The following is a 13090-nucleotide window of genomic DNA, read 5'->3' as shown; positions in this document are numbered from 1 at the left end:
GCTTTTGTGCTGAATTGTTGATGAGTTTGCAAAGTCATCAAAAAGTTCTAGAGAGACAATAAAGGAGATATATATATATATATATATATATATATATATATATATATATATATATATGTGTGTGTGTGTGTGTGTGTGTGTGTGTGTATACATACATATATTTAAAGTGAACATTGTGTATATAAAGTTCGGTGGGCAGGGAACTTCATTTTGATAAGCAGATGTTTAGTTAACATTCTCATGTTTTTCCCATTCTGAATGAGAACAAATGTATAAGCTTCATACGTTAAATAGAAATGACAAAAAACATTACCTTAATAATAATTAGGATTTGTTGCTTATTATAATCTCTATCTTAAGAAAATAATTGCTAGATATCACTTTAAAAGATTGCTCCAAAGTAAGAGCATATTCAGTTTGCTGAATTTCACCGAGTGTTGACATATCTTCTCCACCTCCCTGGTTTTGGCCACTCAGTGTGGTGCTTTGCTTTAAAGAGGCTTTGCTGTCTAATTGACTACTATGCAATCAGGCAAACATATTGACCGCCTATTCTTCAGATTAAATAAAAAATCTTACAAACACTCGTTTTGTCCAAACTATTCTTTCTCATTCTTGAAACTGCATCTGAACTTGAAGGCCAAGGGAAAATGACCCATTACCATAACGACTCTAAAGAGGTGAGACTCATCTATTTTGGGAAGAAAGAAGGAATGAATAGACATCTGAAAAGAATTTCTTTAAATGCATGGTGCTCTTGAATCAATTATTAAAGATGCTGTCATAGTAAATAGCAGTTAATGTCAGTTCTGGAAGTCACAATGGCTCTAATCTGTCTCTCTGATTATGGATCCAGATCAGAGTCATTTAGAGGATCCAGATCAAACAATTCCCTTGCAAATTAGGCTGTTTTTATGGCCCAATGGGCACTGTTGGGGGTTCTCAGAGTTCTTAGGAAAGAGAGGACTTATGGTTCTACTTCTCCCAAGACAATTTTTTGAGGAACACGCTGGGCTACTGACCCACATTATGTGCAGTATCTGCAAAAAGGGCAGAATTCTGAACCTAATCTTCAATCTGCTGAGTCAGAATCCTTCCAGTTGGGCTGAGAAATAGATATTTTTAATGAGCTTGTTGTTGAGGCTGGTGCACCCGCCTCAACAATGGCCCAGCTGTACCATTTCTGGTAGACTAACAGCCTTCTGCATGGAGCAGACTAAATTGGCTAAACCAAGAAACATTTTTCTTACCATTTCTCCATGGATATTGTCTCATTTTATACAGGTTTCTGCTTTGTGCAGAAAAAAAGGATTTCCAAAGAACAGTAAAAAAAAATATGGCATAAAGATAAATTTTCTGTTAAAGTGGAGTGAAATTGAGTTTATTTGTTTATTTTATCTTGCAAAAATTACAATGGTGAGCACCCAGGTATAGGGTGTTAATTAATATATTCAGAAAATATAAGCAACTTATTTTCAGTATGTGGGCTAAAGACTACGTTGAAGTAGTTGAAAAGCATATACACAATTCCTGCTTTCTTTCCCTCGTTACATGCTTGGCACAGGGCCTGGTAATAGTAAATGATACTTAAATGTTAACTAAGGTTATTATTACAGTCTCACAAAGTAGGATGTGGAAAATCTGTGTTAGGATGCTATTTGCTAAATCCAATTTTATTTAAAGATCTGGAAAGACGCTATTAGATTGGTTTCTTTCAGCTGCCATTTTCAATAAACTGTCATCTCCTGCTTTTTCTGACTCAGACATGCTGGTTGTCAGTAAACAACCTTCCTTTTATAGTTGTGATTGTTGAATGCCATAGACACTGAGGGTCTCCAGGGATTTTTAACAAGGCCTGAAGCCTAGATTCCAGTGTGTCCCCATTTTTACTAAAAATAGCGAAGTAATGGTATGGAGAGAAACTCCTGAATTTGGTGAATGAAGAAAATGCGAACAGGAAAGAATATTTTTCTCAATATTATCTGCTTTTGAAGTCCAAGTAGTATAAAAGTATGAAGACAATGGCTCCTTCACAACTCAGTCACTTCTAAAGTAATATAAAATGCTTTAGCTGGATCTTGGCTCCATATGGCCGAAAAGAAAGGATTCTTCACTTTGTAACAGGTTTCTGATTTCATAGGTGAAGGTTTTCATTTACTCATCCAATATGGAAAATTCCTGTGTCGATCTCTTTAAACAGTGCGTCTTCCACTTTTGCTTCATCACATCTTTCTAGTACATTCCATGTCTCTTCTATCTGCTTTAGCTCCTTGTATGACTGTATTAGTCTTTGATTCCTTATTGGGAGCCATCTTCTTGTTCTCTAATTCTCTATTCAGGAACATTAATCCATTGCTTAACTTATCTCTTCCAAATAATATTTTTTTTTTTTTTTGCGGGGGGTACTGGGGATTAAACTCAGGGGCACTCAACCACTGAGCCACATCCCCAGCCCTATTTTATATTTTATTTAGAGACAGGGTCTTACTGAGTTGCTTAGCATGTCACTTTTGCAGAGTCTGGCTTTGAACTTGCAATTCTCCTGCCTCAGCCTCCTGAGCCACTGGGATTATAGGTGTGTGCCACCATGCTCGACCCAAATAACGTTTTTTTGAGTTGTATTTAATCTGTTTATTAAGCCATTCTTAATGCATTTCTACAAGTTTTATTGGTTTTTGTCTTTTCTAGATTTACTTGTCTTTTTATGGTCTCTTGTTTCTTGATCATATACTCAATCTTTTATTTCTATCAAAATATTGAATATATTATTTTATATTTTGTATTTAATTCCAATATCTGAAGTGTTTGCAGATCAGATTTTGTTGTTACTTCTGCAACTCTTTCTCACAATACTTTACTATTGTATGTACTTTTGATTTGGGGCTGTAAATTCATGTTCCTTGAAACTTTATCTGTGAAAGTTGTTTTTTTTTTTTTTTTTAGATTAAGATAAAGTTGGGTTTTTTTCAGTTCCTAGTCTATGCTGTCTTCATCAAAGTACAAACATCCTGTGAGGACTTCCAGGAGTTAGGAGTCAGGCTGCTGGATTTATTTATTCATTCACTTGTTTGTTTATTTTGGCTTTTGAAGTATGATGAACATATCATAAAATTTATCTGTTTAAGTTCAGTTTTCTTTTGCCAGACTTTCACAAGACTGTTGGTGGACCAAGTGAAATCTAAAATGTAACATACTGAAGGAAAAAGTTGATGTACTTATGTTAGGAGGAAGTGGGGAGGACTTAAATTATTTTGATAAATAGAGATAAGAAAGTGTAAAAAAGAAATAGTCCATGAGAAATGTAATTTAAAGAACACAACTAAAACTAAGAAGAGGGAATGATGACTGAAAAATTGTATTTGGTCCATCACTAGCCTCCTCTTGGTTGCCCTGAGAATGCCCATTCTTCCTGGAAGCCATCTTGATCTCCCCCAATCCGACTTAGGTGTCCTTGCGGTATATCCCCAAAGCTCACTGTACTCTCTCAATTAGAATAACTAACAAAATGTGTTACTAGTTAGTTTTGTGTTTTTTCCCCCTGCATCTTCCTTTAGATAGTAGTGGTCAGAACACTCTTGTGAGCCACAGCTTACTTTTAAGATAAAGTTTCATTGGAACATGGCCACACCCGCTCAGTTATGTGTTATATATAGCTACCTTTAGGTTATAATGACAGAGCTGAATTGTTGAAACAGAGGCCCCACAGTCTGAAAGGGCTAAAATATGAACTACCTGTTCTTCACTGGCTGGTCTAGTGTGTAAGCTCAATGAGGGCAGCCTGGTGTCTGCCTCGCCTGCTCTTGCATCTCCAGACCTACCACAGTGCCTCTTACATGAGGTATTGGATGAGAAAGGTTTCAGAGACTTCTATCTGGAGAGATGTGGAATTTAGAATGAATTAAATGGGATCACAGAAATAAACAAATACAGATATGTAGTAGGCAAAACCCATTATAAATAATTTAATTCTGCTGTTTATAAATCAGGGAGGTAGCTGTGAGGACCAGGCAGCCATGTATGTGATTTCTGACTGCACTGAGCTTCAACTTCCTTTGCTGAAGATGGGCCTCCTGTTTTCTACCTTCATAGAGAGCCCACAGGCTCAGTGAAGTGCTCCTGCCTGGCATATAACTGGTGGCACTGAATGCTGGTTCCTTCCCACTTTGTTTCTGTCTCTTCCATGACAAAGTAATTTCCTTTTCCTTGCAGATAGATTTAAAACAGTTTTAAATAACCTCAAATAAATCAAATAAATTTCAGTGTTTTTTTTTTTTTCCAGATGAAAGTCAGTTGTTCAACTCAACCAGGAGTTAGGAGTCAGGCTGCTGAATTTATTTATTTATTCACATATGTATAAATTGTGATATTTATACATATGTGATGGGTCCAAAATAACTAACATTTTTGTATCTCTATTATGGAGGGTAGACATTATCCTTACAGAGACTCTTCTAAGATTTGGGAGAAGATTCTGTTAACAAAGCTTGAAGCTGGACTTTCATCCCAAAGGGCTGAACCCCTCCCTTTTCCTCCTGCTGACAGCACAAACACAACTCACATGAACACAGAATCCACCTGAGCTCAGCCTCCCTTGCAATCACACAAACATGACTATTGTGCTAGCAAATGGGATGGTCTGGGCTGGGGCATGTCTTGTGTTGATGAGTTTCTGCCTATGATAGTGTTTATTTTAGTCTATAGCACTCTCTGCTATGCCAGTCTGCCTGTCCCTGTGTCCCTGTGTGACACTGGGCAACTCATTTAACATCTCTGCACTGCTTTATTTTAAAACAGGGATTTTTTTTTTTTTTTTTTTTTTTTTTTTTTACCAACTCACAGAGTTGTTGTGAGGAATAGATAAAACAATGTAGGTTCCAGTGGGTGGGAGATTAAATGGGAAAAATGGTATATAAATGCAAGTATCTGGTAGAATGATTAATTCTCTCCTTCTGTTGGGATCAGCATATTTTCTTTTTCTCTTTAATGAGTGTGATTCTAGCAGCATTCGTCAAGCGGATCAAAGTGGGTGTAGGGAATGTGTTCCACGGGGAAAGAACGTGTCACTTGGAGGCCCAGGGACTGGGCTCTCATCCAGCCTCTATTACCTAGTATCTTTGTGATCTGGGATGTTACCTAGCCCTAGTGTCTTCCTTTGTTAAGCTTGGATAATAATACTGACTGCACAGGGCTCTCATAAAGGATTAGAGGAAATAATATGTGCACATTTTCTTACATATATCAAACCCTCAATATATGGTTGCTGCTGTTATTTTTAATTTCAGGACTGTACATTTAGAAATAAACATCTTTCAATATAGGCCTTTCAGTAAAATTGTCTTCTACACACATTTCTGGAAGTCTTCATCAATTCCTTGAGTCGGAGTTTCCTGCCCCTCTTCTAGAAGCTTCTGGGGGCCTCTTCAGGGTCCCTGCCCTAAACCTGTTGGTTCAGTGGAGAAGTTGGCAGGAGAATTAGCATCTCTCTTGGCATTTGGTGATGAGTTTCACTTCCTTAGCAATAGTTAGAAGCATTAACACAAACTGAGTACCTAATTGGAGTCTTTTTTTAGGTAATAGGTTATCCTTTCTACCATAATTATGCAGATACATTATTATACTGCTCTTGAAACATCTACATCCCTTCAGAGTTGCATTTTAAACATAATACACTTTCCTCCCAATAACAATAAATCATTCTACAGGTTAAAGCGACATGTCATTTTTTTTTTATTGAATATCAACATTTTCCTATCTAACATTTAGTAGATTCTAGGCAGCCAAAAAATTAAAATAAAAATACCAGCTGTCTCTAAGATTATTACTCATTGTTATTGTCCTTAACATTATTACGCAATTAATTTTTTTTATTGGTTGTTCAAAACATTACAAAGCTCTTGACATATGTTTCATACATTAGATTCAAGTTGGTTATGAACTCCCATTTTTACCCCAAATACAGATTGCAGAATCACATCAGTTACACATTCACCTTTTTACATAATGCCCTATTAGTAACTGTTGTATTCTGCTACCTTTCCTATCCTCTACTATCCTCCCTCCCCTCCCCTCCCATCTTCTCTCTCTACCCCATCTACTGTATTTCATTTCTCTCCTTGTTTATTTGCCCGTTCCCCTCGCAACCTCTCATGCGTGATTTATTATTATGCAATTAAGATCCACCAAACTGATATTAAGATTGCAACAAATATTCCTTTTTCTCATATTAGTTCAGCATGTTTCTCTGAAGTCTTTTTGTTCACAAATGCTCAAGAACACAGTTAGGCAAAGAAGAAACCTAGGCAGAGAATTAGAAGAACCTCTCCAGCACATTCCAAAGATAAAGAGGCCATCTTCATGCACAATTCTTCCCCCTATTCTAGCACATTGCAACTGAATTGTGATATTTATACATGTGTGATGGGTCCAAAATAACTAACATTTTTGTATCTCTCTCTATTATGGAGGATAGAGATAATCCTTACAGAGACTCTTCTAAGATTTGAGAGAAGATTCTAGTCACTTTAAAATTTAAATTTATGAATGTTTCTCCTTATCTGGACTAATATTTTTCCAATACTTTCCCTCTAATTAAAATCTACTTATATGAACACATGCTTGATGAATACACACACACAACAGAACAAAATTTATTTTGTTCTGTTATTATTTGAAAGAGGGGCTGGGGATGTGGCTCAAGTGGTAATGCGCTCAGCCTGGTATGTGTGGGGTGCTGGGTTCGATCCTCAGCACCACATAAAAATAAAATGTTGTGTCCATTGAAAACTGAAAAATAAATATTAAAAAATTCTCTCTCTCTCTCTCTCTCTCTCTCTCTCTCTCAAAAAAAGAGCTAAAATTAACAACAACCTTAACTGAAGTATTTTCCTCTGCCAGCAGAACAGAGAAATTCAATGGTTGGAACATGGCATACTGGAATCAAAAACATAACACCACAGCTAAGAGAAGCCACTAAAATGAAAGAATTCTTTGCAAAAAATAAATGAGTTTGTATAAGAGGTTAAAATAGTTGGAAATTGTGTCATAATATCACTACTTCTGACAAAATATTAAGTTATATAGAAAGGCTCATGGGTGGTTTCACAAGGGTTTTTATTCTTTTAGACTAATTTAAACACACAAGTGACATAAGCAGATCTTGTTTCTTCTCTCTGTAAGAGTTCTTATAGGGTAAATATAGACTAGTGTAGGTTGGTCTCCTTCCACCCTCCACTTCATCCTGTAACTTGAAAATATGAACCTAAAGCAGGATTCATGGAGTGACTTAATACTGGAATAAAAATGTTTTCCCTACTAAAATAAAAATGACTTAAATTTTCTGAAATACTGTGCAAACTGAGGGAGCTTGTTCCTTGGTCAAATAGTCTGTGACAATTTATAAAGCGCTGTCAAGTGACTTGATGGTGCCTTCAGATCATTGCATTGGCAATACTAAGACACGCACATAGATAATAGAGGAAGAAACTGACCTCGATAGCTAGTGCCTGTTCACCCCAGTGCGCTGTAAGGAAAAAGACAAGAGACATGCTTTACAGAGGAGTTCAATGTGAGATGAGCTGCAAGGCCTGGAGAGAGCACCTTCCAGGCAGTGGTACTGATGGGTGGTTAAAATCTCAGACTTGAAGTCAAATCCCAGCTGAATGGCCAGGGAAACATAACTTCTTTCTGTCTTGGTTCTCAACTAGAGAATGAGGAAATTCATTTGGGAATCTGTTACATGTAAGTATGAGTGTGTGAACATTAGTGTTAAAAGGAAGCCTGGATAAATGCTAAAAGGCTAGAAAGCATGGTGCACAGGAGAGAAGAGCACCAGCTCTAGATAAATATTTGCCCCCACTGTGTATAAACAAGTGGGATTCATTCAAAATATGATTTTTTTCTCCCCTGTATTGGGCATTGAACCCAGGGATGCCCTACCACTGAGCTTTATCCCCAGCCCTTTTTTATTTTTATTTTGAGACAAGATCTCAAAATAAATTGCCCAGTTTGGCTTCAAATTTGAAATCTTCCTGCCTCAGCCTCCTGAGTCATTGAAATTATAGTTGTACACTGTAATATAATTCAAAATATGATTTATATTATCAGGTACTGGTTTTGTCAGTATCATACCACTATAACAAAGCAACATGCACCTGTGTGGTATGATATTGTCAGTCCTGTTGATCAAAAGAAAGAAGGCTGTCTCCCTAAATTTAGTGATGGAATTGATATCAAAATGTTCTAGCCACTACTTCTTGTCAAATTGGCAGGCCAGATAATGATGATAGCTGACATTTAGTGACACTTACTAAATGCTAGTCACTGTTCTAAGTACTTACTTTCAACCTCACAACTACTGGTAATAGGTACTACATTATCCTATTTTTCAGATCAAAAAGGGAAGGAATCAAAGGATTCAATAATTTTCACAGGACCACATAGCTAACGGGTGGTGCAGGTCGGCTGACACCAGGGCTCACATACTCTTTTACTCTCTTCTTACAATACTGCTTCACTGCATCCAGGAGGCTGTACACCAAGAATGTTCAAGTCACCTCCTTTGTGCTATCTCATGGCCAGTTGGAGGATGGCAAGTTGACCAAAGTGTTCCCATAATTTGGACCCACCTTACACAGGGCAATGTTTCTTAAACTTTTATGAGTCATGAACTCCTTTGGAACCTAATGAAATATACACGTGCATTCCCCAGAAAAATCCACCATGTGCCCTGCAAATGCATAGTTTTAGTGACAACTTCATAGAGGACATACTTCCACCCAAAATCCATCTTCTGGGCCTTCTGGAAGTTAACAGACCCCAGGCTAAAAACCCCTTGACCTGTCATGACAATCTCATCATTGTAAACATGGCTTAGAGATAAGCAAATGTCGTGTCCCATGACAAACATCCCACAAACATCCTGGGTCATTCCAGGTGAACTGGGCTGGCACGAAATAATCACTCAGAGACAGAGAAATACCTTCTTCTTTGGGTCCTGTGACAGCTCCTCCGACCTTAGGGGTATCCGAGCTGGGACAACACCCAAGTCACCACGAAATCTAGTGATTGGTCAGAGCCCGGTGCTTCAGGACAGGAAAGCGTGGTCATTCGGAGCGACTCCCCACAAATAAATGCTAAATGATCTCATTGCAGAAATGAAAATTGGTGTCATTTCAAATCCTTGAGGTCCCTCCACCATTACTTTGTAGACAAGTATAATTCTCTATCCCTTTATATTTTAAGATATGTGTAGGAGAGGAGATTCTTCTTGTGTAGAGACAGATAAAAGATTTATTCCTGCAGACATTTTGTGCAGAGCATTACTCTAGGAAATTGAGTTTCCTTTTATTTTTTTCTCCTGAGATTGAACCCAGGACCTTATGCATGCTAGGCAAGAGCTCTAGTGCCGAGCTACCCACCAGCCCTTGAATTTCATTTTGTAAGTTGATTTCCTCAAACCACACACTGAGGGCTGAGGAAGGACAACCAAAGGTATGAGTATCAGTGATCATGAAACTTTAAATAAGGCCATTATTACCTGAGTGTAGACAGGTAGAAGTAGCAGCCATTTGATTTTACCTACCCCAGCTTTGGTTTGGTTTGGCATATACTCTACTTATCTCTACAAGTAACTAGAAAGATCCTTTAATGTAAAATTGGACATACAATTATTATTTATCAGTGATAATTATAAAATTTATTGAGCACTTATCTTTTTTTCCCCTACAGCTTTATGTTGTTCTCCTGTACTCCTCACTTCAATCCCAAGAGTTGGACACTACTATTACTCCCTTTTTATAGATGGAGAAATTTGCTTCTATTCAGAGTTAATAGGTGTCAGAACAAGGATTCCATGTGGGCTTCCTGACTTCAAAGCCCAAAGCCCATCCTCTCAGCCTCGTGCTTGTCCAATCCATGATCTATTGTCAAATCTTGCTGAGAGACTCTTTGGGGTGTTCCATCCTGGACTTGTTCCATCCTGCTCCAGGCTCAGATGTTTAGGTCCATTTTATTTTGACTCATTGCTCAGTAAAACTTGCTTACTCGAGCTTTGCTCTGGTCCCAGTTTTTCTTAGCTTCATCCAGGCTCTTGCTAAGAAGTGCTGACCCCTCCCTGATCTCAAACCATCTCTGGCCTGGGATGGCTGCCTTGCACTCAGCAATGGGAACACTTTGCTTCATGGACTCCCTGTGCACTTATTTCTGTCCTTCCTGGGTCTCTGCTCTCTGTTCAGGCTGCAGGAATCAGAAGGCACAGTTCCTATCTCCACTTTCTCAGGAAGAGGAAGTTCCTGATGGGGTCCTGGCTGAAGCAGCTCTTCCTGTATTGAAATCTTTTGTGTATTTTCGTTGACGATTCTGTGTCATCACACAAGCAGCGGAGGTGGTTAGCAGCAACATCCATTCATTCATGACACATTTATCAAGCACCTATTTATGTTCCAGGCACTGTGCTGAGTGTTGGGGTTGCCATGGCGACCAAGAAAGAACTTGTTCCTGCTTTCATAGTTTACTGTTTTGGAATGAATCAGGCACAGGAAAAGGCAATTGCAGTACAATTTGACAAAGATTCTAAGGCAAATAACAAGTATTTTGAGAGCACATAAAAAGAGGTACCTACTCCAGACTTGAAGGACGGGGCAGAATACCTGGAGGAAGTGTTATCTGACATCTGAAGTTCAACTAGAAGAAATGAGGCAGGCGAAGCGGTTGGTGGTTGGGTAGCAAGAAAAAGAAAGAATGTTCTAGAAAAAGGGAATAACAAATTCAAAGGCCAACAGGCAGAGGAAGCTTGCCCAGCCTGGGCAGCACAATTAGCACAGGATTGGGCAGCACAATTAGCACAGGATTGCTGAAGTAGAGTCTGAAGCAGGGTGTGAACAGGCAGGAAGCTGGAGAGGTGTGGATCTGAAGGGTGGCTGTCATGTAATCTCTCTGCGTCACATAGATACCACTTTACAAACTTGTCTACCACAGCGCTTGGATATTCACTGCAGGGGATGGGACTGAAGACTACATTGTGCTGAGTCCTGCTGAATGTCGGAGACAATACTGATTTCAGAGATCTTTGACTCTGGACCCCAGTTCATGCCACTTAGGGGTTCCAAGCAGCCAAGTGCCTTTTCCCCCAGGTAGAACACCTTCTGGCTCAAGACTTGACAGAGTCTTCCTCATACTGCTGCCAGCTGTGCTTTCCTCCCCCCAAATTGGTGCCCCTGATCAATGTGCCTTGGCTGCTGTGGCTTCCACAGGCGGGACTGTCATGGTCAAGGTTGCTGCTCAGAACAGAGTCAGACCCTTATTCGCCAGCAGCCTACAGGTAGAGGTGGTTATCTTCATTGATGCAAATGGGAACACGAAGGCTCAGAGACATTAAATCACTTGTCACAAGCCACCAAGCTATAAGTGGTGAGCAGAATCTGGAACTGGCCTGACACCAAAGCCATTATAATTACACAAGAGTTTCTCCTTCCCTGTCGGCATTAAAATTCTTATTACAATGTCTCAGATATGCTGTCAGGTTCCTTATCTACCCTTTTCTTGATTGCAACTTTCCTGAAGGTTGGATTCGAGGCCTTGGAGGGGCCTTTCCAAGAGTTTCCCTTCAGTTTCCTGGCTGGGAAGGACCAAATCCAGCCACCTCACCTCCACTGCCAGTGTTGTTATAAGACTCACAAGAGCCTGCTTCATCCAGTTCCATCCCCAGAATTTGAAACAGCCTTTCATGCCACAGTTTGATTAAGGGAATAGCAATAATTTCTGTTCCCCTCAGAGGAACCCATAATTTTTTAAGAAAAACAATTTCTTTTTAGGTGACCCATTGTGTATCTGAGCATCTTAACTGTGCTATTTCAGTGAGGTTCCTTGTCTTCCTACCCAGACTCCCACTGTGTGCTGTTTTCTGTTTATATTCATTTCTGTCACTCTCATTACCATTTTAATGCTCAATTTCCATGCTAAATGAAATAGGTTTTTCTCTCTCTCTCTCTCTGTTCCCTCCTTTCAATCACCAGTAAAGCCAGTGACAAGTCTTGTGGATTCTACCAATGGAGATGAACGTGTTCATTAGCTAAAGCTCCAGCTTCAGACTAGCGTCCTAATGAATCACCAGGCTTTTATTACGTCTCTGTGCTAAAAGCATAGTTCTCTCTGCAGCCAGGTGGCTCTGGCTCTGCGCTCCTGAAGGTAATCTGGACCCTGTCACCAATTACTCTTCTCCTTCCTGGCAGCAAATAGAAAAGGCAATTTTCAAATTGTTTCTATTGATCACAGGGCATTTTCTCCAGAATATCACTTTCTATATAAAAGGGCCCAGGATTATTTCCAGTTAACATAGCCAAGAAATTTTAGAGACAGAAGGCAATTTACATAGTGGTCACTTTATAATTTGGAGTCAACAAACTTGAGTGTGAATCCTAACTGTCTTTTACTACTATGAACTAGAGGAAGATGTTAAATCTCTTTGAACCTCAGTTTTTCCCTTTGTAAACCAAAAGGATTAGTGCACAGATCTGTTAAAAGGATTAGATTAGTAGGAATTACCTATACAGAGAAAATTAGCATAGTTTTGACTCAGAAGTTTCTTTTTTTTTCCCTACTTATCATTATCACTAGAAAGGTCATCTACCTGTCTGTCTTCAGGGTAATCTGATATATTTCACTTTCTTTTGGGATTTTTTTTCTATATAAGTTCCCATTCTTCCTCAAAGATAGGATGTGATATTGCTTTCATAACTACTCTGGATCTTTTATAATTGCATGATAAAATTAAAGCTTAACAGTATGGAGATTGTTCAGAAAACTTAGAATGGAAACAAGTTAAACTTGGCTATCCCACTCCTTGGTTTATACCCAAAGGACTTAAAATCAGCATACTACAGTGACACGGCCACATCAGTATCTATAGCAGCTCAATTTACCATAGCTAAACTACGGAACCAACCTAGGTGCCCTTCAGATGAAGGGATAAAGAAAATGTGGTATATATACACAATGGAATATTACTAAGCCTTAAAGAAGAATGAAATTATGGTATTTGCTGATAAATGGATAGAGCTGGAGAATGTCATGCTAAGTGAAATAAGCCAATCTC

General features: G+C 38.8%; 1 protein-coding gene across 2 annotated transcripts in view; it reads left to right on the top strand.

Annotated features, from left to right (window-relative positions):
* The first annotated feature begins 613 nt into the window (after positions 1–613).
* LOC113194887 (uricase) overlaps positions 614–13090 on the top strand; it is a 31653-nt gene continuing 19176 nt past the window's right edge. For both annotated transcript variants that reach the window (XM_026406170.2, XM_026406171.2), the window contains exon 1: positions 614–680. In XM_026406170.2, coding sequence (XP_026261955.2) covers positions 651–680 — 30 coding nt within the window. In that variant the 5' untranslated portion in view covers positions 614–650. The remainder of the gene's footprint in view (positions 681–13090) is intronic.

Source organism: Urocitellus parryii, chromosome 11 (genome assembly GCF_045843805.1).
Source record: "Urocitellus parryii isolate mUroPar1 chromosome 11, mUroPar1.hap1, whole genome shotgun sequence".
NCBI lineage: Eukaryota > Metazoa > Chordata > Mammalia > Rodentia > Sciuridae > Urocitellus > Urocitellus parryii.
Note: the sequence above shows the minus strand (reverse complement) of the source record. Positions and strands in the feature narration are given on the sequence as shown.